This window comes from Sphaerodactylus townsendi, linkage group LG13 (assembly GCF_021028975.2).
Source record: "Sphaerodactylus townsendi isolate TG3544 linkage group LG13, MPM_Stown_v2.3, whole genome shotgun sequence".
In the NCBI taxonomy this organism is placed as follows: Eukaryota; Metazoa; Chordata; class Lepidosauria; order Squamata; family Sphaerodactylidae; genus Sphaerodactylus; species Sphaerodactylus townsendi.
Window position 1 is genome coordinate 52,571,380 of NC_059437.1, and position 21,854 is coordinate 52,593,233.

At 85.4% G+C, this 21,854-nt stretch overlaps 1 protein-coding gene across 1 annotated transcript in view; it reads left to right on the forward strand.

Annotated features, from left to right (window-relative positions):
- NCOR2 (nuclear receptor corepressor 2) overlaps positions 1-21,854 on the forward strand; it is a 343,452-nt gene that overhangs the window by 136,612 nt on the left and 184,986 nt on the right. Inside the window, 1 exon segment of the mRNA XM_048513864.1 lies at positions 1,860-2,073. Within this exon segment, the coding sequence (XP_048369821.1) occupies positions 1,860-2,073 (214 nt within the window).

The window sequence follows — 21,854 nt, forward strand, 5'->3', positions numbered from 1 at the left end:
TGGTGATCTCATCTATGTCTCTCTGCTCCATCTTTGGTGTTTGTTTGTGAACGCGAGGTTTGTTTCACAAAGTCATTTCAGGCAATTGGATATATGGATCGGAGAGTGTGTTACGTGTTGTGCTTTTAGGGGAAAAGATTAATTGTTATAATTCAGTCCCTGTTGAGGGAGGAATCGCAAGCTGCAGTAAGTGGGTGCGTGTGCACTTCGCTTGCCCCATTTATTATCTCCCCCCCCCCCTTTACTTATCTGCAAAGCAAAGGTACAGAGGAGCGTTGATTATTTCAGTAGTTTTGTGAGTCATTCCTTATTGGAGTCGGTTGTGTCGTTGGGGTTGTTTTCTTTTTCCTTCACAGCAATTAGGGTTTTGAAGCATTTGTCCCATGGTAACGAGAAGTGTGTTCCTTTTGTCAATAACAATATATTCTGCGCACATTAATAAGCCGACGTGCGTTTGGGGCCCCCTGAAGCTGACGTGCGAAGTGTGGCGAGAGGGGAAGGCTTAATTGCTACGCTTATTGAAGGCGATTAATCCTGTTGATTGAGGAGTTAGGAACATGGAAAAGGGTGGGGGTGCGCGGTGCTCTGTGATGTGAACGCAAGATTCGGCAATGAAAATACGGTTTCAGAGAAAGGGTACAGGTGGATGCCTTTATGAAGAATATTTTCTCTGCTTGACAGGATCCTTTTCCTGTAAATTCTTGGTCCCCAGTTAAAGCAGGTGGCCACGTATTGGTTGTGGCCTTCTGCTTCTGTGTATTCTGTGGTTTCCAAAAGGGCAAAAAACCCACTAAATGTGTCTTCTGCAGTGGATCTCCACCTGACGGTCTGAGCAGGTATCTGGTGAGGATTCTGCCCATGTGCCCATCCCATGCACCTTTGACCAGTGGATGTAAGTTTCCTCCTTGTACCTGGTGGTCTGCACAGGTATCAGGTGAGGATTCCACCCGTGTGCCCATCCCACCCATCTTTGACCACTGGAAGCAAGTTCTTCTTTTCCTCCTTGCATTCTCTGATTTCCATTAAATAACTTCCAGGTCCTCTGGTTTCAGCAACCAGGATCCCTGCTCTGATAGGTTACTAACAGCCTCCGTTTTGCCTGTTGGCAGCTGTGAACTTATTGGATCTGGTTGAGGTGGAACTTCGTACCCACCACCTTATAGGCCTGCTGCAAGAGCAAAGGTCCCAAAGATGCCACAACACTTTGCAAGGAAGGGAGAAAATGTACCATACTGGTGAGAAATTGTATGTCCAGGGCTGGCAAGTAGCATCTCTGAGCAGCCAGGGGCAAAAAGCCAGAGGACTGTGTCTCTATGGTAGAGCGTCTGCTTTTCACACAGAAGGTCCTAGGTTCAGTTAATGGCAGAGGCCTATCTAGGAAAAATGGAGCGTGGAGACAAATTTCCTCCTCCCCCCGGTGCCCAGATCTACCACCTGTTGCTGGGAAGGGGCAGGTTACTGACCAGTATCAGCGTTCCAGGTCTACCCCCTGGAGCCAACGAGGCACCCAGGTCTACCACCCGGAGCCAGCTAGGCACCCAGGTCTACCACCTGGAGCCAACGAGGCACCCAGGTCTACCACCCGGAGCCAGCTAGGCACCCAGGTCTACCACCTAGAGCTGGCGAGCGCAGCCTGGGCCTGGCACCCCCCATGATTAGATGGCATGTGCCTGGGGATGTGATACCCTGTGTCCCTCTGGCAGATACGCCCTGGTTACCAGCATATCTACTTAAAGGTGAAACCTTTTTGCCAGATGCATACCGATTCCTCTTTGCAGCCCGAGACTGAGATGGCCTGGAGTGTCTGCAGCTGATTCTTTCTAATGCCCACCTCCATTCCCTCCCCCCCACCCCCGCAGGTCTCAGGAGCTGCACGCCAGAGTTGAAGCACACGCCTACCTATCCGACCTGAGCAAACAGTCAGAAATGGAGTTCCTCGAAACCAAACGCCCCCGGCTGGAGCTGCTGCAGGACCCCCTGATGAGGCATTCTCCTCTCCTCAGTCAGAGCCAGCAGGGAGGGACGGAGGATCTCTCAAAGGTAAGTCAAGGGGCCAGTCTGAGCCAGGGGCAGGTGGCGTGCTGCTTGCAAGAAATGATGTAATATTTTTGTTGAGGCTTTTGTTTGTAGTAGAGGGACGGCACGCGGTGGCAGCCAGGCGGGATTCCTCTGAGTTTAAGAGGCCGCGATCGTCTCCGTTTTATAGGGTCTCGTGGCTCAAAGGCTGCTGAGCTCGAGGTGTACTAAGCCCAACCCATAACGCATGGGATGTTAAAGGAGTCCATTGGCAAATGGAAGGAGAGTTGGAGGAAAGAAGATGTAGAGCATGGGTGTCGCAACTCGCGGCCCTCCAGATGTTATGGACTACAGTTCCCATCATCCCCTGCCAGCATCATGCTGGCAGGGGATGATGGGAAGTGTAGTCCATAACATCTGGAGGGCCGCGAGTTGGACACCTGTGATGTAGAAAACGGCGGCTTCAGAAGCAGGAATTAAGACAAGAGGCAAGTTGGAAGGGCTTAGTGGTAGCCTGGATTCCAGCCCTTGTTCAGCCTCAGATCTCAGCTCAGGGAACAGCCACAACCTTGCAGTATTTTGAAGGGTACCTGCATGGGTCTGTAGTAGAAGAATGAAACTCGAGACTAGTAACTAGAGACCAGCAACATTTTGGGAGTATGACCTTTCAACAGCCCAAACTCTCTGTGTGACTCTCAAAATCTTTGACTCTCAGAGTAGTGGTGTAGTGGTTAAAAGTGGTAGACTTTAATCTGGAGAACTGGGTTTGATTCCCAGCTCCTCCCCCCCCCCCCCCACAACAAACACCCTGTGAGGTGGTTGGGACTGAGAGAGCTCCGAAGAACTGGAAGTAGCCCAAGGTCACCCAGCTGGCATGTGTTGGAGTGCACAAACTACTCTGGCTCACCAGCTAAGCCTCCACAACTCAGGTGGCGGAACGGGGTATCAAACTTGGTTCTCCAGATTAGTGTGTACCTGCTCTTAACCACTACACCACGCTGGCTCTTAGGCTATGATTTTCTGTGTTGTATTTTAAAAACAAGCATGCTTCCAAAATTTTTCCACCTAGGTATCTGCCTGGAGCGCACATTGCTTGCTAAGGAATCCTACTTTTTGCAAGACACTGCTCCATCTTCTGCTTGGATGCAGAGTTTGAGTGGCGTTGTCCCTTGGACTGTTCACTTATACAGTTAAAAGTTCTGTGCCAAGAAAAATTGAATTCCAGAGCCTGCAGGAATGATGCTAATGGTTGAGAAAAACATCTATCTTTTTATTGTGTGTGTGTGTGTGTATACATATATTACTACATGCCATAATTTTTGCTAGTCTTGGGAAGAGCTGTGCAAGATTCTGAAAACTGAGGTCCTCCCACTGAAGTTTTTGGACCATTTTGAGAGTTCAGTACAGTGCAAAGGAAGGGGAAACTGTGCCTGGGACATGAACTGCCCCCCCCCCCGACACGCCCTGCCCCGACACGTGACTCCAATGGCAACGCCCAGGGCGAGCTGCCCCAGATATCCCCATTGCAGCTACGCCCCTGGTTCAGTAGGCATTTCTTGCACCCTTCCAAGCATATTTTTGCTGTCACAAGGGCTGGGAGTTCTCTTCTTGCATTCGGAAGCTGAGGACCTCAGGAAGCCACAGACGTGCTGCACAGTCCGAATTGACACCCGGCTCTGTTCTGCTCCTTTCCATTCACAGGCAGAATTGGGTGGGTCTCTCAGCAGCCAGCCTTTTCTCCTCATTGCCTTGCCGGCGTGTGCGTGCTTCTTCAGATCTCTCCAGTCACACATGTGACCTTGCAAAATGCCACCTCTGAAGGGTGTCGCTGATCTACTTTAGCACTTTCCTTCCCTCGCTCCTCTTCAGCCTCTCCTCTGGAGAGTCGCTGCTAAGCCGAGTAGATAAATTGACCTTGATGATCTGATTCAGTGTAAGGCATCTTTGTGGGTATTCTCTGTCATCTGAACCTGTCTCACGGAGCCGGGAGGAGCAAGACGGCAGATAGCAGAGCCTGGTACGGCGGCGCACCTTCGAAGGGAAAATGTAAGAGATAGAAATAGACTAGATCTTCTCCCGGACTTCCACAGTCTCACCTGTGCCATTGATGCCTCCGGACTATTTAGCCCAGGGTCCGCAACCTGCGGCTCTCCAGATGTTCATGGACTTCAAATCCCATCAGCCACTGCCAGCATGGGGCTGATGGGATTTGAAGTCCATGAACATCTGGAGAGCCGCAGTCCCCCCCCCCCCCCACCCCCCCCCCCCCCCACCCCCCCCCCCCCCCACCCCCCCCCCCCCCCACCCCCCCCCCCCCCCACCCCCCCCCCCCCCCACCCCCCCCCCCCCCCACCCCCCCCCCCCCCCACCCCCCCCCCCCCCCACCCCCCCCCCCCCCCACCCCCCCCCCCCCCCACCCCCCCCCCCCCCCACCCCCCCCCCCCCCCACCCCCCCCCCCCCCCACCCCCCCCCCCCCCCACCCCCCCCCCCCCCCACCCCCCCCCCCCCCCACCCCCCCCCCCCCCCACCCCCCCCCCCCCCCACCCCCCCCCCCCCCCACCCCCCCCCCCCCCCACCCCCCCCCCCCCCCACCCCCCCCCCCCCCCACCCCCCCCCCCCCCCACCCCCCCCCCCCCCCACCCCCCCCCCCCCCCACCCCCCCCCCCCCCCACCCCCCCCCCCCCCCACCCCCCCCCCCCCCCACCCCCCCCCCCCCCCACCCCCCCCCCCCCCCACCCCCCCCCCCCCCCACCCCCCCCCCCCCCCACCCCCCCCCCCCCCCACCCCCCCCCCCCCCCACCCCCCCCCCCCCCCACCCCCCCCCCCCCCCACCCCCCCCCCCCCCCACCCCCCCCCCCCCCCACCCCCCCCCCCCCCCACCCCCCCCCCCCCCCACCCCCCCCCCCCCCCACCCCCCCCCCCCCCCACCCCCCCCCCCCCCCACCCCCCCCCCCCCCCACCCCCCCCCCCCCCCACCCCCCCCCCCCCCCACCCCCCCCCCCCCCCACCCCCCCCCCCCCCCACCCCCCCCCCCCCCCACCCCCCCCCCCCCCCACCCCCCCCCCCCCCCACCCCCCCCCCCCCCCACCCCCCCCCCCCCCCACCCCCCCCCCCCCCCACCCCCCCCCCCCCCCACCCCCCCCCCCCCCCACCCCCCCCCCCCCCCACCCCCCCCCCCCCCCACCCCCCCCCCCCCCCACCCCCCCCCCCCCCCACCCCCCCCCCCCCCCACCCCCCCCCCCCCCCACCCCCCCCCCCCCCCACCCCCCCCCCCCCCCACCCCCCCCCCCCCCCACCCCCCCCCCCCCCCACCCCCCCCCCCCCCCACCCCCCCCCCCCCCCACCCCCCCCCCCCCCCACCCCCCCCCCCCCCCACCCCCCCCCCCCCCCACCCCCCCCCCCCCCCACCCCCCCCCCCCCCCACCCCCCCCCCCCCCCACCCCCCCCCCCCCCCACCCCCCCCCCCCCCCACCCCCCCCCCCCCCCACCCCCCCCCCCCCCCACCCCCCCCCCCCCCCACCCCCCCCCCCCCCCACCCCCCCCCCCCCCCACCCCCCCCCCCCCCCACCCCCCCCCCCCCCCACCCCCCCCCCCCCCCACCCCCCCCCCCCCCCACCCCCCCCCCCCCCCACCCCCCCCCCCCCCCACCCCCCCCCCCCCCCACCCCCCCCCCCCCCCACCCCCCCCCCCCCCCACCCCCCCCCCCCCCCACCCCCCCCCCCCCCCACCCCCCCCCCCCCCCACCCCCCCCCCCCCCCACCCCCCCCCCCCCCCACCCCCCCCCCCCCCCACCCCCCCCCCCCCCCACCCCCCCCCCCCCCCACCCCCCCCCCCCCCCACCCCCCCCCCCCCCCACCCCCCCCCCCCCCCACCCCCCCCCCCCCCCACCCCCCCCCCCCCCCACCCCCCCCCCCCCCCACCCCCCCCCCCCCCCACCCCCCCCCCCCCCCACCCCCCCCCCCCCCCACCCCCCCCCCCCCCCACCCCCCCCCCCCCCCACCCCCCCCCCCCCCCACCCCCCCCCCCCCCCACCCCCCCCCCCCCCCACCCCCCCCCCCCCCCACCCCCCCCCCCCCCCACCCCCCCCCCCCCCCACCCCCCCCCCCCCCCACCCCCCCCCCCCCCCACCCCCCCCCCCCCCCACCCCCCCCCCCCCCCACCCCCCCCCCCCCCCACCCCCCCCCCCCCCCACCCCCCCCCCCCCCCACCCCCCCCCCCCCCCACCCCCCCCCCCCCCCACCCCCCCCCCCCCCCACCCCCCCCCCCCCCCACCCCCCCCCCCCCCCACCCCCCCCCCCCCCCACCCCCCCCCCCCCCCACCCCCCCCCCCCCCCACCCCCCCCCCCCCCCACCCCCCCCCCCCCCCACCCCCCCCCCCCCCCACCCCCCCCCCCCCCCACCCCCCCCCCCCCCCACCCCCCCCCCCCCCCACCCCCCCCCCCCCCCACCCCCCCCCCCCCCCACCCCCCCCCCCCCCCACCCCCCCCCCCCCCCACCCCCCCCCCCCCCCACCCCCCCCCCCCCCCACCCCCCCCCCCCCCCACCCCCCCCCCCCCCCACCCCCCCCCCCCCCCACCCCCCCCCCCCCCCACCCCCCCCCCCCCCCACCCCCCCCCCCCCCCACCCCCCCCCCCCCCCACCCCCCCCCCCCCCCACCCCCCCCCCCCCCCACCCCCCCCCCCCCCCACCCCCCCCCCCCCCCACCCCCCCCCCCCCCCACCCCCCCCCCCCCCCACCCCCCCCCCCCCCCACCCCCCCCCCCCCCCACCCCCCCCCCCCCCCACCCCCCCCCCCCCCCACCCCCCCCCCCCCCCACCCCCCCCCCCCCCCACCCCCCCCCCCCCCCACCCCCCCCCCCCCCCACCCCCCCCCCCCCCCACCCCCCCCCCCCCCCACCCCCCCCCCCCCCCACCCCCCCCCCCCCCCACCCCCCCCCCCCCCCACCCCCCCCCCCCCCCACCCCCCCCCCCCCCCACCCCCCCCCCCCCCCACCCCCCCCCCCCCCCACCCCCCCCCCCCCCCACCCCCCCCCCCCCCCACCCCCCCCCCCCCCCACCCCCCCCCCCCCCCACCCCCCCCCCCCCCCACCCCCCCCCCCCCCCACCCCCCCCCCCCCCCACCCCCCCCCCCCCCCACCCCCCCCCCCCCCCACCCCCCCCCCCCCCCACCCCCCCCCCCCCCCACCCCCCCCCCCCCCCACCCCCCCCCCCCCCCACCCCCCCCCCCCCCCACCCCCCCCCCCCCCCACCCCCCCCCCCCCCCACCCCCCCCCCCCCCCACCCCCCCCCCCCCCCACCCCCCCCCCCCCCCACCCCCCCCCCCCCCCACCCCCCCCCCCCCCCACCCCCCCCCCCCCCCACCCCCCCCCCCCCCCACCCCCCCCCCCCCCCACCCCCCCCCCCCCCCACCCCCCCCCCCCCCCACCCCCCCCCCCCCCCACCCCCCCCCCCCCCCACCCCCCCCCCCCCCCACCCCCCCCCCCCCCCACCCCCCCCCCCCCCCACCCCCCCCCCCCCCCACCCCCCCCCCCCCCCACCCCCCCCCCCCCCCACCCCCCCCCCCCCCCACCCCCCCCCCCCCCCACCCCCCCCCCCCCCCACCCCCCCCCCCCCCCACCCCCCCCCCCCCCCACCCCCCCCCCCCCCCACCCCCCCCCCCCCCCACCCCCCCCCCCCCCCACCCCCCCCCCCCCCCACCCCCCCCCCCCCCCACCCCCCCCCCCCCCCACCCCCCCCCCCCCCCACCCCCCCCCCCCCCCACCCCCCCCCCCCCCCACCCCCCCCCCCCCCCACCCCCCCCCCCCCCCACCCCCCCCCCCCCCCACCCCCCCCCCCCCCCACCCCCCCCCCCCCCCACCCCCCCCCCCCCCCACCCCCCCCCCCCCCCACCCCCCCCCCCCCCCACCCCCCCCCCCCCCCACCCCCCCCCCCCCCCACCCCCCCCCCCCCCCACCCCCCCCCCCCCCCACCCCCCCCCCCCCCCACCCCCCCCCCCCCCCACCCCCCCCCCCCCCCACCCCCCCCCCCCCCCACCCCCCCCCCCCCCCACCCCCCCCCCCCCCCACCCCCCCCCCCCCCCACCCCCCCCCCCCCCCACCCCCCCCCCCCCCCACCCCCCCCCCCCCCCACCCCCCCCCCCCCCCACCCCCCCCCCCCCCCACCCCCCCCCCCCCCCACCCCCCCCCCCCCCCACCCCCCCCCCCCCCCACCCCCCCCCCCCCCCACCCCCCCCCCCCCCCACCCCCCCCCCCCCCCACCCCCCCCCCCCCCCACCCCCCCCCCCCCCCACCCCCCCCCCCCCCCACCCCCCCCCCCCCCCACCCCCCCCCCCCCCCACCCCCCCCCCCCCCCACCCCCCCCCCCCCCCACCCCCCCCCCCCCCCACCCCCCCCCCCCCCCACCCCCCCCCCCCCCCACCCCCCCCCCCCCCCACCCCCCCCCCCCCCCACCCCCCCCCCCCCCCACCCCCCCCCCCCCCCACCCCCCCCCCCCCCCACCCCCCCCCCCCCCCACCCCCCCCCCCCCCCACCCCCCCCCCCCCCCACCCCCCCCCCCCCCCACCCCCCCCCCCCCCCACCCCCCCCCCCCCCCACCCCCCCCCCCCCCCACCCCCCCCCCCCCCCACCCCCCCCCCCCCCCACCCCCCCCCCCCCCCACCCCCCCCCCCCCCCACCCCCCCCCCCCCCCACCCCCCCCCCCCCCCACCCCCCCCCCCCCCCACCCCCCCCCCCCCCCACCCCCCCCCCCCCCCACCCCCCCCCCCCCCCACCCCCCCCCCCCCCCACCCCCCCCCCCCCCCACCCCCCCCCCCCCCCACCCCCCCCCCCCCCCACCCCCCCCCCCCCCCACCCCCCCCCCCCCCCACCCCCCCCCCCCCCCACCCCCCCCCCCCCCCACCCCCCCCCCCCCCCACCCCCCCCCCCCCCCACCCCCCCCCCCCCCCACCCCCCCCCCCCCCCACCCCCCCCCCCCCCCACCCCCCCCCCCCCCCACCCCCCCCCCCCCCCACCCCCCCCCCCCCCCACCCCCCCCCCCCCCCACCCCCCCCCCCCCCCACCCCCCCCCCCCCCCACCCCCCCCCCCCCCCACCCCCCCCCCCCCCCACCCCCCCCCCCCCCCACCCCCCCCCCCCCCCACCCCCCCCCCCCCCCACCCCCCCCCCCCCCCACCCCCCCCCCCCCCCACCCCCCCCCCCCCCCACCCCCCCCCCCCCCCACCCCCCCCCCCCCCCACCCCCCCCCCCCCCCACCCCCCCCCCCCCCCACCCCCCCCCCCCCCCACCCCCCCCCCCCCCCACCCCCCCCCCCCCCCACCCCCCCCCCCCCCCACCCCCCCCCCCCCCCACCCCCCCCCCCCCCCACCCCCCCCCCCCCCCACCCCCCCCCCCCCCCACCCCCCCCCCCCCCCACCCCCCCCCCCCCCCACCCCCCCCCCCCCCCACCCCCCCCCCCCCCCACCCCCCCCCCCCCCCACCCCCCCCCCCCCCCACCCCCCCCCCCCCCCACCCCCCCCCCCCCCCACCCCCCCCCCCCCCCACCCCCCCCCCCCCCCACCCCCCCCCCCCCCCACCCCCCCCCCCCCCCACCCCCCCCCCCCCCCACCCCCCCCCCCCCCCACCCCCCCCCCCCCCCACCCCCCCCCCCCCCCACCCCCCCCCCCCCCCACCCCCCCCCCCCCCCACCCCCCCCCCCCCCCACCCCCCCCCCCCCCCACCCCCCCCCCCCCCCACCCCCCCCCCCCCCCACCCCCCCCCCCCCCCACCCCCCCCCCCCCCCACCCCCCCCCCCCCCCACCCCCCCCCCCCCCCACCCCCCCCCCCCCCCACCCCCCCCCCCCCCCACCCCCCCCCCCCCCCACCCCCCCCCCCCCCCACCCCCCCCCCCCCCCACCCCCCCCCCCCCCCACCCCCCCCCCCCCCCACCCCCCCCCCCCCCCACCCCCCCCCCCCCCCACCCCCCCCCCCCCCCACCCCCCCCCCCCCCCACCCCCCCCCCCCCCCACCCCCCCCCCCCCCCACCCCCCCCCCCCCCCACCCCCCCCCCCCCCCACCCCCCCCCCCCCCCACCCCCCCCCCCCCCCACCCCCCCCCCCCCCCACCCCCCCCCCCCCCCACCCCCCCCCCCCCCCACCCCCCCCCCCCCCCACCCCCCCCCCCCCCCACCCCCCCCCCCCCCCACCCCCCCCCCCCCCCACCCCCCCCCCCCCCCACCCCCCCCCCCCCCCACCCCCCCCCCCCCCCACCCCCCCCCCCCCCCACCCCCCCCCCCCCCCACCCCCCCCCCCCCCCACCCCCCCCCCCCCCCACCCCCCCCCCCCCCCACCCCCCCCCCCCCCCACCCCCCCCCCCCCCCACCCCCCCCCCCCCCCACCCCCCCCCCCCCCCACCCCCCCCCCCCCCCACCCCCCCCCCCCCCCACCCCCCCCCCCCCCCACCCCCCCCCCCCCCCACCCCCCCCCCCCCCCACCCCCCCCCCCCCCCACCCCCCCCCCCCCCCACCCCCCCCCCCCCCCACCCCCCCCCCCCCCCACCCCCCCCCCCCCCCACCCCCCCCCCCCCCCACCCCCCCCCCCCCCCACCCCCCCCCCCCCCCACCCCCCCCCCCCCCCACCCCCCCCCCCCCCCACCCCCCCCCCCCCCCACCCCCCCCCCCCCCCACCCCCCCCCCCCCCCACCCCCCCCCCCCCCCACCCCCCCCCCCCCCCACCCCCCCCCCCCCCCACCCCCCCCCCCCCCCACCCCCCCCCCCCCCCACCCCCCCCCCCCCCCACCCCCCCCCCCCCCCACCCCCCCCCCCCCCCACCCCCCCCCCCCCCCACCCCCCCCCCCCCCCACCCCCCCCCCCCCCCACCCCCCCCCCCCCCCACCCCCCCCCCCCCCCACCCCCCCCCCCCCCCACCCCCCCCCCCCCCCACCCCCCCCCCCCCCCACCCCCCCCCCCCCCCACCCCCCCCCCCCCCCACCCCCCCCCCCCCCCACCCCCCCCCCCCCCCACCCCCCCCCCCCCCCACCCCCCCCCCCCCCCACCCCCCCCCCCCCCCACCCCCCCCCCCCCCCACCCCCCCCCCCCCCCACCCCCCCCCCCCCCCACCCCCCCCCCCCCCCACCCCCCCCCCCCCCCACCCCCCCCCCCCCCCACCCCCCCCCCCCCCCACCCCCCCCCCCCCCCACCCCCCCCCCCCCCCACCCCCCCCCCCCCCCACCCCCCCCCCCCCCCACCCCCCCCCCCCCCCACCCCCCCCCCCCCCCACCCCCCCCCCCCCCCACCCCCCCCCCCCCCCACCCCCCCCCCCCCCCACCCCCCCCCCCCCCCACCCCCCCCCCCCCCCACCCCCCCCCCCCCCCACCCCCCCCCCCCCCCACCCCCCCCCCCCCCCACCCCCCCCCCCCCCCACCCCCCCCCCCCCCCACCCCCCCCCCCCCCCACCCCCCCCCCCCCCCACCCCCCCCCCCCCCCACCCCCCCCCCCCCCCACCCCCCCCCCCCCCCACCCCCCCCCCCCCCCACCCCCCCCCCCCCCCACCCCCCCCCCCCCCCACCCCCCCCCCCCCCCACCCCCCCCCCCCCCCACCCCCCCCCCCCCCCACCCCCCCCCCCCCCCACCCCCCCCCCCCCCCACCCCCCCCCCCCCCCACCCCCCCCCCCCCCCACCCCCCCCCCCCCCCACCCCCCCCCCCCCCCACCCCCCCCCCCCCCCACCCCCCCCCCCCCCCACCCCCCCCCCCCCCCACCCCCCCCCCCCCCCACCCCCCCCCCCCCCCACCCCCCCCCCCCCCCACCCCCCCCCCCCCCCACCCCCCCCCCCCCCCACCCCCCCCCCCCCCCACCCCCCCCCCCCCCCACCCCCCCCCCCCCCCACCCCCCCCCCCCCCCACCCCCCCCCCCCCCCACCCCCCCCCCCCCCCACCCCCCCCCCCCCCCACCCCCCCCCCCCCCCACCCCCCCCCCCCCCCACCCCCCCCCCCCCCCACCCCCCCCCCCCCCCACCCCCCCCCCCCCCCACCCCCCCCCCCCCCCACCCCCCCCCCCCCCCACCCCCCCCCCCCCCCACCCCCCCCCCCCCCCACCCCCCCCCCCCCCCACCCCCCCCCCCCCCCACCCCCCCCCCCCCCCACCCCCCCCCCCCCCCACCCCCCCCCCCCCCCACCCCCCCCCCCCCCCACCCCCCCCCCCCCCCACCCCCCCCCCCCCCCACCCCCCCCCCCCCCCACCCCCCCCCCCCCCCACCCCCCCCCCCCCCCACCCCCCCCCCCCCCCACCCCCCCCCCCCCCCACCCCCCCCCCCCCCCACCCCCCCCCCCCCCCACCCCCCCCCCCCCCCACCCCCCCCCCCCCCCACCCCCCCCCCCCCCCACCCCCCCCCCCCCCCACCCCCCCCCCCCCCCACCCCCCCCCCCCCCCACCCCCCCCCCCCCCCACCCCCCCCCCCCCCCACCCCCCCCCCCCCCCACCCCCCCCCCCCCCCACCCCCCCCCCCCCCCACCCCCCCCCCCCCCCACCCCCCCCCCCCCCCACCCCCCCCCCCCCCCACCCCCCCCCCCCCCCACCCCCCCCCCCCCCCACCCCCCCCCCCCCCCACCCCCCCCCCCCCCCACCCCCCCCCCCCCCCACCCCCCCCCCCCCCCACCCCCCCCCCCCCCCACCCCCCCCCCCCCCCACCCCCCCCCCCCCCCACCCCCCCCCCCCCCCACCCCCCCCCCCCCCCACCCCCCCCCCCCCCCACCCCCCCCCCCCCCCACCCCCCCCCCCCCCCACCCCCCCCCCCCCCCACCCCCCCCCCCCCCCACCCCCCCCCCCCCCCACCCCCCCCCCCCCCCACCCCCCCCCCCCCCCACCCCCCCCCCCCCCCACCCCCCCCCCCCCCCACCCCCCCCCCCCCCCACCCCCCCCCCCCCCCACCCCCCCCCCCCCCCACCCCCCCCCCCCCCCACCCCCCCCCCCCCCCACCCCCCCCCCCCCCCACCCCCCCCCCCCCCCACCCCCCCCCCCCCCCACCCCCCCCCCCCCCCACCCCCCCCCCCCCCCACCCCCCCCCCCCCCCACCCCCCCCCCCCCCCACCCCCCCCCCCCCCCACCCCCCCCCCCCCCCACCCCCCCCCCCCCCCACCCCCCCCCCCCCCCACCCCCCCCCCCCCCCACCCCCCCCCCCCCCCACCCCCCCCCCCCCCCACCCCCCCCCCCCCCCACCCCCCCCCCCCCCCACCCCCCCCCCCCCCCACCCCCCCCCCCCCCCACCCCCCCCCCCCCCCACCCCCCCCCCCCCCCACCCCCCCCCCCCCCCACCCCCCCCCCCCCCCACCCCCCCCCCCCCCCACCCCCCCCCCCCCCCACCCCCCCCCCCCCCCACCCCCCCCCCCCCCCACCCCCCCCCCCCCCCACCCCCCCCCCCCCCCACCCCCCCCCCCCCCCACCCCCCCCCCCCCCCACCCCCCCCCCCCCCCACCCCCCCCCCCCCCCACCCCCCCCCCCCCCCACCCCCCCCCCCCCCCACCCCCCCCCCCCCCCACCCCCCCCCCCCCCCACCCCCCCCCCCCCCCACCCCCCCCCCCCCCCACCCCCCCCCCCCCCCACCCCCCCCCCCCCCCACCCCCCCCCCCCCCCACCCCCCCCCCCCCCCACCCCCCCCCCCCCCCACCCCCCCCCCCCCCCACCCCCCCCCCCCCCCACCCCCCCCCCCCCCCACCCCCCCCCCCCCCCACCCCCCCCCCCCCCCACCCCCCCCCCCCCCCACCCCCCCCCCCCCCCACCCCCCCCCCCCCCCACCCCCCCCCCCCCCCACCCCCCCCCCCCCCCACCCCCCCCCCCCCCCACCCCCCCCCCCCCCCACCCCCCCCCCCCCCCACCCCCCCCCCCCCCCACCCCCCCCCCCCCCCACCCCCCCCCCCCCCCACCCCCCCCCCCCCCCACCCCCCCCCCCCCCCACCCCCCCCCCCCCCCACCCCCCCCCCCCCCCACCCCCCCCCCCCCCCACCCCCCCCCCCCCCCACCCCCCCCCCCCCCCACCCCCCCCCCCCCCCACCCCCCCCCCCCCCCACCCCCCCCCCCCCCCACCCCCCCCCCCCCCCACCCCCCCCCCCCCCCACCCCCCCCCCCCCCCACCCCCCCCCCCCCCCACCCCCCCCCCCCCCCACCCCCCCCCCCCCCCACCCCCCCCCCCCCCCACCCCCCCCCCCCCCCACCCCCCCCCCCCCCCACCCCCCCCCCCCCCCACCCCCCCCCCCCCCCACCCCCCCCCCCCCCCACCCCCCCCCCCCCCCACCCCCCCCCCCCCCCACCCCCCCCCCCCCCCACCCCCCCCCCCCCCCACCCCCCCCCCCCCCCACCCCCCCCCCCCCCCACCCCCCCCCCCCCCCACCCCCCCCCCCCCCCACCCCCCCCCCCCCCCACCCCCCCCCCCCCCCACCCCCCCCCCCCCCCACCCCCCCCCCCCCCCACCCCCCCCCCCCCCCACCCCCCCCCCCCCCCACCCCCCCCCCCCCCCACCCCCCCCCCCCCCCACCCCCCCCCCCCCCCACCCCCCCCCCCCCCCACCCCCCCCCCCCCCCACCCCCCCCCCCCCCCACCCCCCCCCCCCCCCACCCCCCCCCCCCCCCACCCCCCCCCCCCCCCACCCCCCCCCCCCCCCACCCCCCCCCCCCCCCACCCCCCCCCCCCCCCACCCCCCCCCCCCCCCACCCCCCCCCCCCCCCACCCCCCCCCCCCCCCACCCCCCCCCCCCCCCACCCCCCCCCCCCCCCACCCCCCCCCCCCCCCACCCCCCCCCCCCCCCACCCCCCCCCCCCCCCACCCCCCCCCCCCCCCACCCCCCCCCCCCCCCACCCCCCCCCCCCCCCACCCCCCCCCCCCCCCACCCCCCCCCCCCCCCACCCCCCCCCCCCCCCACCCCCCCCCCCCCCCACCCCCCCCCCCCCCCACCCCCCCCCCCCCCCACCCCCCCCCCCCCCCACCCCCCCCCCCCCCCACCCCCCCCCCCCCCCACCCCCCCCCCCCCCCACCCCCCCCCCCCCCCACCCCCCCCCCCCCCCACCCCCCCCCCCCCCCACCCCCCCCCCCCCCCACCCCCCCCCCCCCCCACCCCCCCCCCCCCCCACCCCCCCCCCCCCCCACCCCCCCCCCCCCCCACCCCCCCCCCCCCCCACCCCCCCCCCCCCCCACCCCCCCCCCCCCCCACCCCCCCCCCCCCCCACCCCCCCCCCCCCCCACCCCCCCCCCCCCCCACCCCCCCCCCCCCCCACCCCCCCCCCCCCCCACCCCCCCCCCCCCCCACCCCCCCCCCCCCCCACCCCCCCCCCCCCCCACCCCCCCCCCCCCCCACCCCCCCCCCCCCCCACCCCCCCCCCCCCCCACCCCCCCCCCCCCCCACCCCCCCCCCCCCCCACCCCCCCCCCCCCCCACCCCCCCCCCCCCCCACCCCCCCCCCCCCCCACCCCCCCCCCCCCCCACCCCCCCCCCCCCCCACCCCCCCCCCCCCCCACCCCCCCCCCCCCCCACCCCCCCCCCCCCCCACCCCCCCCCCCCCCCACCCCCCCCCCCCCCCACCCCCCCCCCCCCCCACCCCCCCCCCCCCCCACCCCCCCCCCCCCCCACCCCCCCCCCCCCCCACCCCCCCCCCCCCCCACCCCCCCCCCCCCCCACCCCCCCCCCCCCCCACCCCCCCCCCCCCCCACCCCCCCCCCCCCCCACCCCCCCCCCCCCCCACCCCCCCCCCCCCCCACCCCCCCCCCCCCCCACCCCCCCCCCCCCCCACCCCCCCCCCCCCCCACCCCCCCCCCCCCCCACCCCCCCCCCCCCCCACCCCCCCCCCCCCCCACCCCCCCCCCCCCCCACCCCCCCCCCCCCCCACCCCCCCCCCCCCCCACCCCCCCCCCCCCCCACCCCCCCCCCCCCCCACCCCCCCCCCCCCCCACCCCCCCCCCCCCCCACCCCCCCCCCCCCCCACCCCCCCCCCCCCCCACCCCCCCCCCCCCCCACCCCCCCCCCCCCCCACCCCCCCCCCCCCCCACCCCCCCCCCCCCCCACCCCCCCCCCCCCCCACCCCCCCCCCCCCCCACCCCCCCCCCCCCCCACCCCCCCCCCCCCCCACCCCCCCCCCCCCCCACCCCCCCCCCCCCCCACCCCCCCCCCCCCCCACCCCCCCCCCCCCCCACCCCCCCCCCCCCCCACCCCCCCCCCCCCCCACCCCCCCCCCCCCCCACCCCCCCCCCCCCCCACCCCCCCCCCCCCCCACCCCCCCCCCCCCCCACCCCCCCCCCCCCCCACCCCCCCCCCCCCCCACCCCCCCCCCCCCCCACCCCCCCCCCCCCCCACCCCCCCCCCCCCCCACCCCCCCCCCCCCCCACCCCCCCCCCCCCCCACCCCCCCCCCCCCCCACCCCCCCCCCCCCCCACCCCCCCCCCCCCCCACCCCCCCCCCCCCCCACCCCCCCCCCCCCCCACCCCCCCCCCCCCCCACCCCCCCCCCCCCCCACCCCCCCCCCCCCCCACCCCCCCCCCCCCCCACCCCCCCCCCCCCCCACCCCCCCCCCCCCCCACCCCCCCCCCCCCCCACCCCCCCCCCCCCCCACCCCCCCCCCCCCCCACCCCCCCCCCCCCCCACCCCCCCCCCCCCCCACCCCCCCCCCCCCCCACCCCCCCCCCCCCCCACCCCCCCCCCCCCCCACCCCCCCCCCCCCCCACCCCCCCCCCCCCCCACCCCCCCCCCCCCCCACCCCCCCCCCCCCCCACCCCCCCCCCCCCCCACCCCCCCCCCCCCCCACCCCCCCCCCCCCCCACCCCCCCCCCCCCCCACCCCCCCCCCCCCCCACCCCCCCCCCCCCCCACCCCCCCCCCCCCCCACCCCCCCCCCCCCCCACCCCCCCCCCCCCCCACCCCCCCCCCCCCCCACCCCCCCCCCCCCCCACCCCCCCCCCCCCCCACCCCCCCCCCCCCCCACCCCCCCCCCCCCCCACCCCCCCCCCCCCCCACCCCCCCCCCCCCCCACCCCCCCCCCCCCCCACCCCCCCCCCCCCCCACCCCCCCCCCCCCCCACCCCCCCCCCCCCCCACCCCCCCCCCCCCCCACCCCCCCCCCCCCCCACCCCCCCCCCCCCCCACCCCCCCCCCCCCCCACCCCCCCCCCCCCCCACCCCCCCCCCCCCCCACCCCCCCCCCCCCCCACCCCCCCCCCCCCCCACCCCCCCCCCCCCCCACCCCCCCCCCCCCCCACCCCCCCCCCCCCCCACCCCCCCCCCCCCCCACCCCCCCCCCCCCCCACCCCCCCCCCCCCCCACCCCCCCCCCCCCCCACCCCCCCCCCCCCCCACCCCCCCCCCCCCCCACCCCCCCCCCCCCCCACCCCCCCCCCCCCCCACCCCCCCCCCCCCCCACCCCCCCCCCCCCCCACCCCCCCCCCCCCCCACCCCCCCCCCCCCCCACCCCCCCCCCCCCCCACCCCCCCCCCCCCCCACCCCCCCCCCCCCCCACCCCCCCCCCCCCCCACCCCCCCCCCCCCCCACCCCCCCCCCCCCCCACCCCCCCCCCCCCCCACCCCCCCCCCCCCCCACCCCCCCCCCCCCCCACCCCCCCCCCCCCCCACCCCCCCCCCCCCCCACCCCCCCCCCCCCCCACCCCCCCCCCCCCCCACCCCCCCCCCCCCCCACCCCCCCCCCCCCCCACCCCCCCCCCCCCCCACCCCCCCCCCCCCCCACCCCCCCCCCCCCCCACCCCCCCCCCCCCCCACCCCCCCCCCCCCCCACCCCCCCCCCCCCCCACCCCCCCCCCCCCCCACCCCCCCCCCCCCCCACCCCCCCCCCCCCCCACCCCCCCCCCCCCCCACCCCCCCCCCCCCCCACCCCCCCCCCCCCCCACCCCCCCCCCCCCCCACCCCCCCCCCCCCCCACCCCCCCCCCCCCCCACCCCCCCCCCCCCCCACCCCCCCCCCCCCCCACCCCCCCCCCCCCCCACCCCCCCCCCCCCCCACCCCCCCCCCCCCCCACCCCCCCCCCCCCCCACCCCCCCCCCCCCCCACCCCCCCCCCCCCCCACCCCCCCCCCCCCCCACCCCCCCCCCCCCCCACCCCCCCCCCCCCCCACCCCCCCCCCCCCCCACCCCCCCCCCCCCCCACCCCCCCCCCCCCCCACCCCCCCCCCCCCCCACCCCCCCCCCCCCCCACCCCCCCCCCCCCCCACCCCCCCCCCCCCCCACCCCCCCCCCCCCCCACCCCCCCCCCCCCCCACCCCCCCCCCCCCCCACCCCCCCCCCCCCCCACCCCCCCCCCCCCCCACCCCCCCCCCCCCCCACCCCCCCCCCCCCCCACCCCCCCCCCCCCCCACCCCCCCCCCCCCCCACCCCCCCCCCCCCCCACCCCCCCCCCCCCCCACCCCCCCCCCCCCCCACCCCCCCCCCCCCCCACCCCCCCCCCCCCCCACCCCCCCCCCCCCCCACCCCCCCCCCCCCCCACCCCCCCCCCCCCCCACCCCCCCCCCCCCCCACCCCCCCCCCCCCCCACCCCCCCCCCCCCCCACCCCCCCCCCCCCCCACCCCCCCCCCCCCCCACCCCCCCCCCCCCCCACCCCCCCCCCCCCCCACCCCCCCCCCCCCCCACCCCCCCCCCCCCCCACCCCCCCCCCCCCCCACCCCCCCCCCCCCCCACCCCCCCCCCCCCCCACCCCCCCCCCCCCCCACCCCCCCCCCCCCCCACCCCCCCCCCCCCCCACCCCCCCCCCCCCCCACCCCCCCCCCCCCCCACCCCCCCCCCCCCCCACCCCCCCCCCCCCCCACCCCCCCCCCCCCCCACCCCCCCCCCCCCCCACCCCCCCCCCCCCCCACCCCCCCCCCCCCCCACCCCCCCCCCCCCCCACCCCCCCCCCCCCCCACCCCCCCCCCCCCCCACCCCCCCCCCCCCCCACCCCCCCCCCCCCCCACCCCCCCCCCCCCCCACCCCCCCCCCCCCCCACCCCCCCCCCCCCCCACCCCCCCCCCCCCCCACCCCCCCCCCCCCCCACCCCCCCCCCCCCCCACCCCCCCCCCCCCCCACCCCCCCCCCCCCCCACCCCCCCCCCCCCCCACCCCCCCCCCCCCCCACCCCCCCCCCCCCCCACCCCCCCCCCCCCCCACCCCCCCCCCCCCCCACCCCCCCCCCCCCCCACCCCCCCCCCCCCCCACCCCCCCCCCCCCCCACCCCCCCCCCCCCCCACCCCCCCCCCCCCCCACCCCCCCCCCCCCCCACCCCCCCCCCCCCCCACCCCCCCCCCCCCCCACCCCCCCCCCCCCCCACCCCCCCCCCCCCCCACCCCCCCCCCCCCCCACCCCCCCCCCCCCCCACCCCCCCCCCCCCCCACCCCCCCCCCCCCCCACCCCCCCCCCCCCCCACCCCCCCCCCCCCCCACCCCCCCCCCCCCCCACCCCCCCCCCCCCCCACCCCCCCCCCCCCCCACCCCCCCCCCCCCCCACCCCCCCCCCCCCCCACCCCCCCCCCCCCCCACCCCCCCCCCCCCCCACCCCCCCCCCCCCCCACCCCCCCCCCCCCCCACCCCCCCCCCCCCCCACCCCCCCCCCCCCCCACCCCCCCCCCCCCCCACCCCCCCCCCCCCCCACCCCCCCCCCCCCCCACCCCCCCCCCCCCCCACCCCCCCCCCCCCCCACCCCCCCCCCCCCCCACCCCCCCCCCCCCCCACCCCCCCCCCCCCCCACCCCCCCCCCCCCCCACCCCCCCCCCCCCCCACCCCCCCCCCCCCCCACCCCCCCCCCCCCCCACCCCCCCCCCCCCCCACCCCCCCCCCCCCCCACCCCCCCCCCCCCCCACCCCCCCCCCCCCCCACCCCCCCCCCCCCCCACCCCCCCCCCCCCCCACCCCCCCCCCCCCCCACCCCCCCCCCCCCCCACCCCCCCCCCCCCCCACCCCCCCCCCCCCCCACCCCCCCCCCCCCCCACCCCCCCCCCCCCCCACCCCCCCCCCCCCCCACCCCCCCCCCCCCCCACCCCCCCCCCCCCCCACCCCCCCCCCCCCCCACCCCCCCCCCCCCCCACCCCCCCCCCCCCCCACCCCCCCCCCCCCCCACCCCCCCCCCCCCCCACCCCCCCCCCCCCCCACCCCCCCCCCCCCCCACCCCCCCCCCCCCCCACCCCCCCCCCCCCCCACCCCCCCCCCCCCCCACCCCCCCCCCCCCCCACCCCCCCCCCCCCCCACCCCCCCCCCCCCCCACCCCCCCCCCCCCCCACCCCCCCCCCCCCCCACCCCCCCCCCCCCCCACCCCCCCCCCCCCCCACCCCCCCCCCCCCCCACCCCCCCCCCCCCCCACCCCCCCCCCCCCCCACCCCCCCCCCCCCCCACCCCCCCCCCCCCCCACCCCCCCCCCCCCCCACCCCCCCCCCCCCCCACCCCCCCCCCCCCCCACCCCCCCCCCCCCCCACCCCCCCCCCCCCCCACCCCCCCCCCCCCCCACCCCCCCCCCCCCCCACCCCCCCCCCCCCCCACCCCCCCCCCCCCCCACCCCCCCCCCCCCCCACCCCCCCCCCCCCCCACCCCCCCCCCCCCCCACCCCCCCCCCCCCCCACCCCCCCCCCCCCCCACCCCCCCCCCCCCCCACCCCCCCCCCCCCCCACCCCCCCCCCCCCCCACCCCCCCCCCCCCCCACCCCCCCCCCCCCCCACCCCCCCCCCCCCCCACCCCCCCCCCCCCCCACCCCCCCCCCCCCCCACCCCCCCCCCCCCCCACCCCCCCCCCCCCCCACCCCCCCCCCCCCCCACCCCCCCCCCCCCCCACCCCCCCCCCCCCCCACCCCCCCCCCCCCCCACCCCCCCCCCCCCCCACCCCCCCCCCCCCCCACCCCCCCCCCCCCCCACCCCCCCCCCCCCCCACCCCCCCCCCCCCCCACCCCCCCCCCCCCCCACCCCCCCCCCCCCCCACCCCCCCCCCCCCCCACCCCCCCCCCCCCCCACCCCCCCCCCCCCCCACCCCCCCCCCCCCCCACCCCCCCCCCCCCCCACCCCCCCCCCCCCCCACCCCCCCCCCCCCCCACCCCCCCCCCCCCCCACCCCCCCCCCCCCCCACCCCCCCCCCCCCCCACCCCCCCCCCCCCCCACCCCCCCCCCCCCCCACCCCCCCCCCCCCCCACCCCCCCCCCCCCCCACCCCCCCCCCCCCCCACCCCCCCCCCCCCCCACCCCCCCCCCCCCCCACCCCCCCCCCCCCCCACCCCCCCCCCCCCCCACCCCCCCCCCCCCCCACCCCCCCCCCCCCCCACCCCCCCCCCCCCCCACCCCCCCCCCCCCCCACCCCCCCCCCCCCCCACCCCCCCCCCCCCCCACCCCCCCCCCCCCCCACCCCCCCCCCCCCCCACCCCCCCCCCCCCCCACCCCCCCCCCCCCCCACCCCCCCCCCCCCCCACCCCCCCCCCCCCCCACCCCCCCCCCCCCCCACCCCCCCCCCCCCCCACCCCCCCCCCCCCCCACCCCCCCCCCCCCCCACCCCCCCCCCCCCCCACCCCCCCCCCCCCCCACCCCCCCCCCCCCCCACCCCCCCCCCCCCCCACCCCCCCCCCCCCCCACCCCCCCCCCCCCCCACCCCCCCCCCCCCCCACCCCCCCCCCCCCCCACCCCCCCCCCCCCCCACCCCCCCCCCCCCCCACCCCCCCCCCCCCCCACCCCCCCCCCCCCCCACCCCCCCCCCCCCCCACCCCCCCCCCCCCCCACCCCCCCCCCCCCCCACCCCCCCCCCCCCCCACCCCCCCCCCCCCCCACCCCCCCCCCCCCCCACCCCCCCCCCCCCCCACCCCCCCCCCCCCCCACCCCCCCCCCCCCCCACCCCCCCCCCCCCCCACCCCCCCCCCCCCCCACCCCCCCCCCCCCCCACCCCCCCCCCCCCC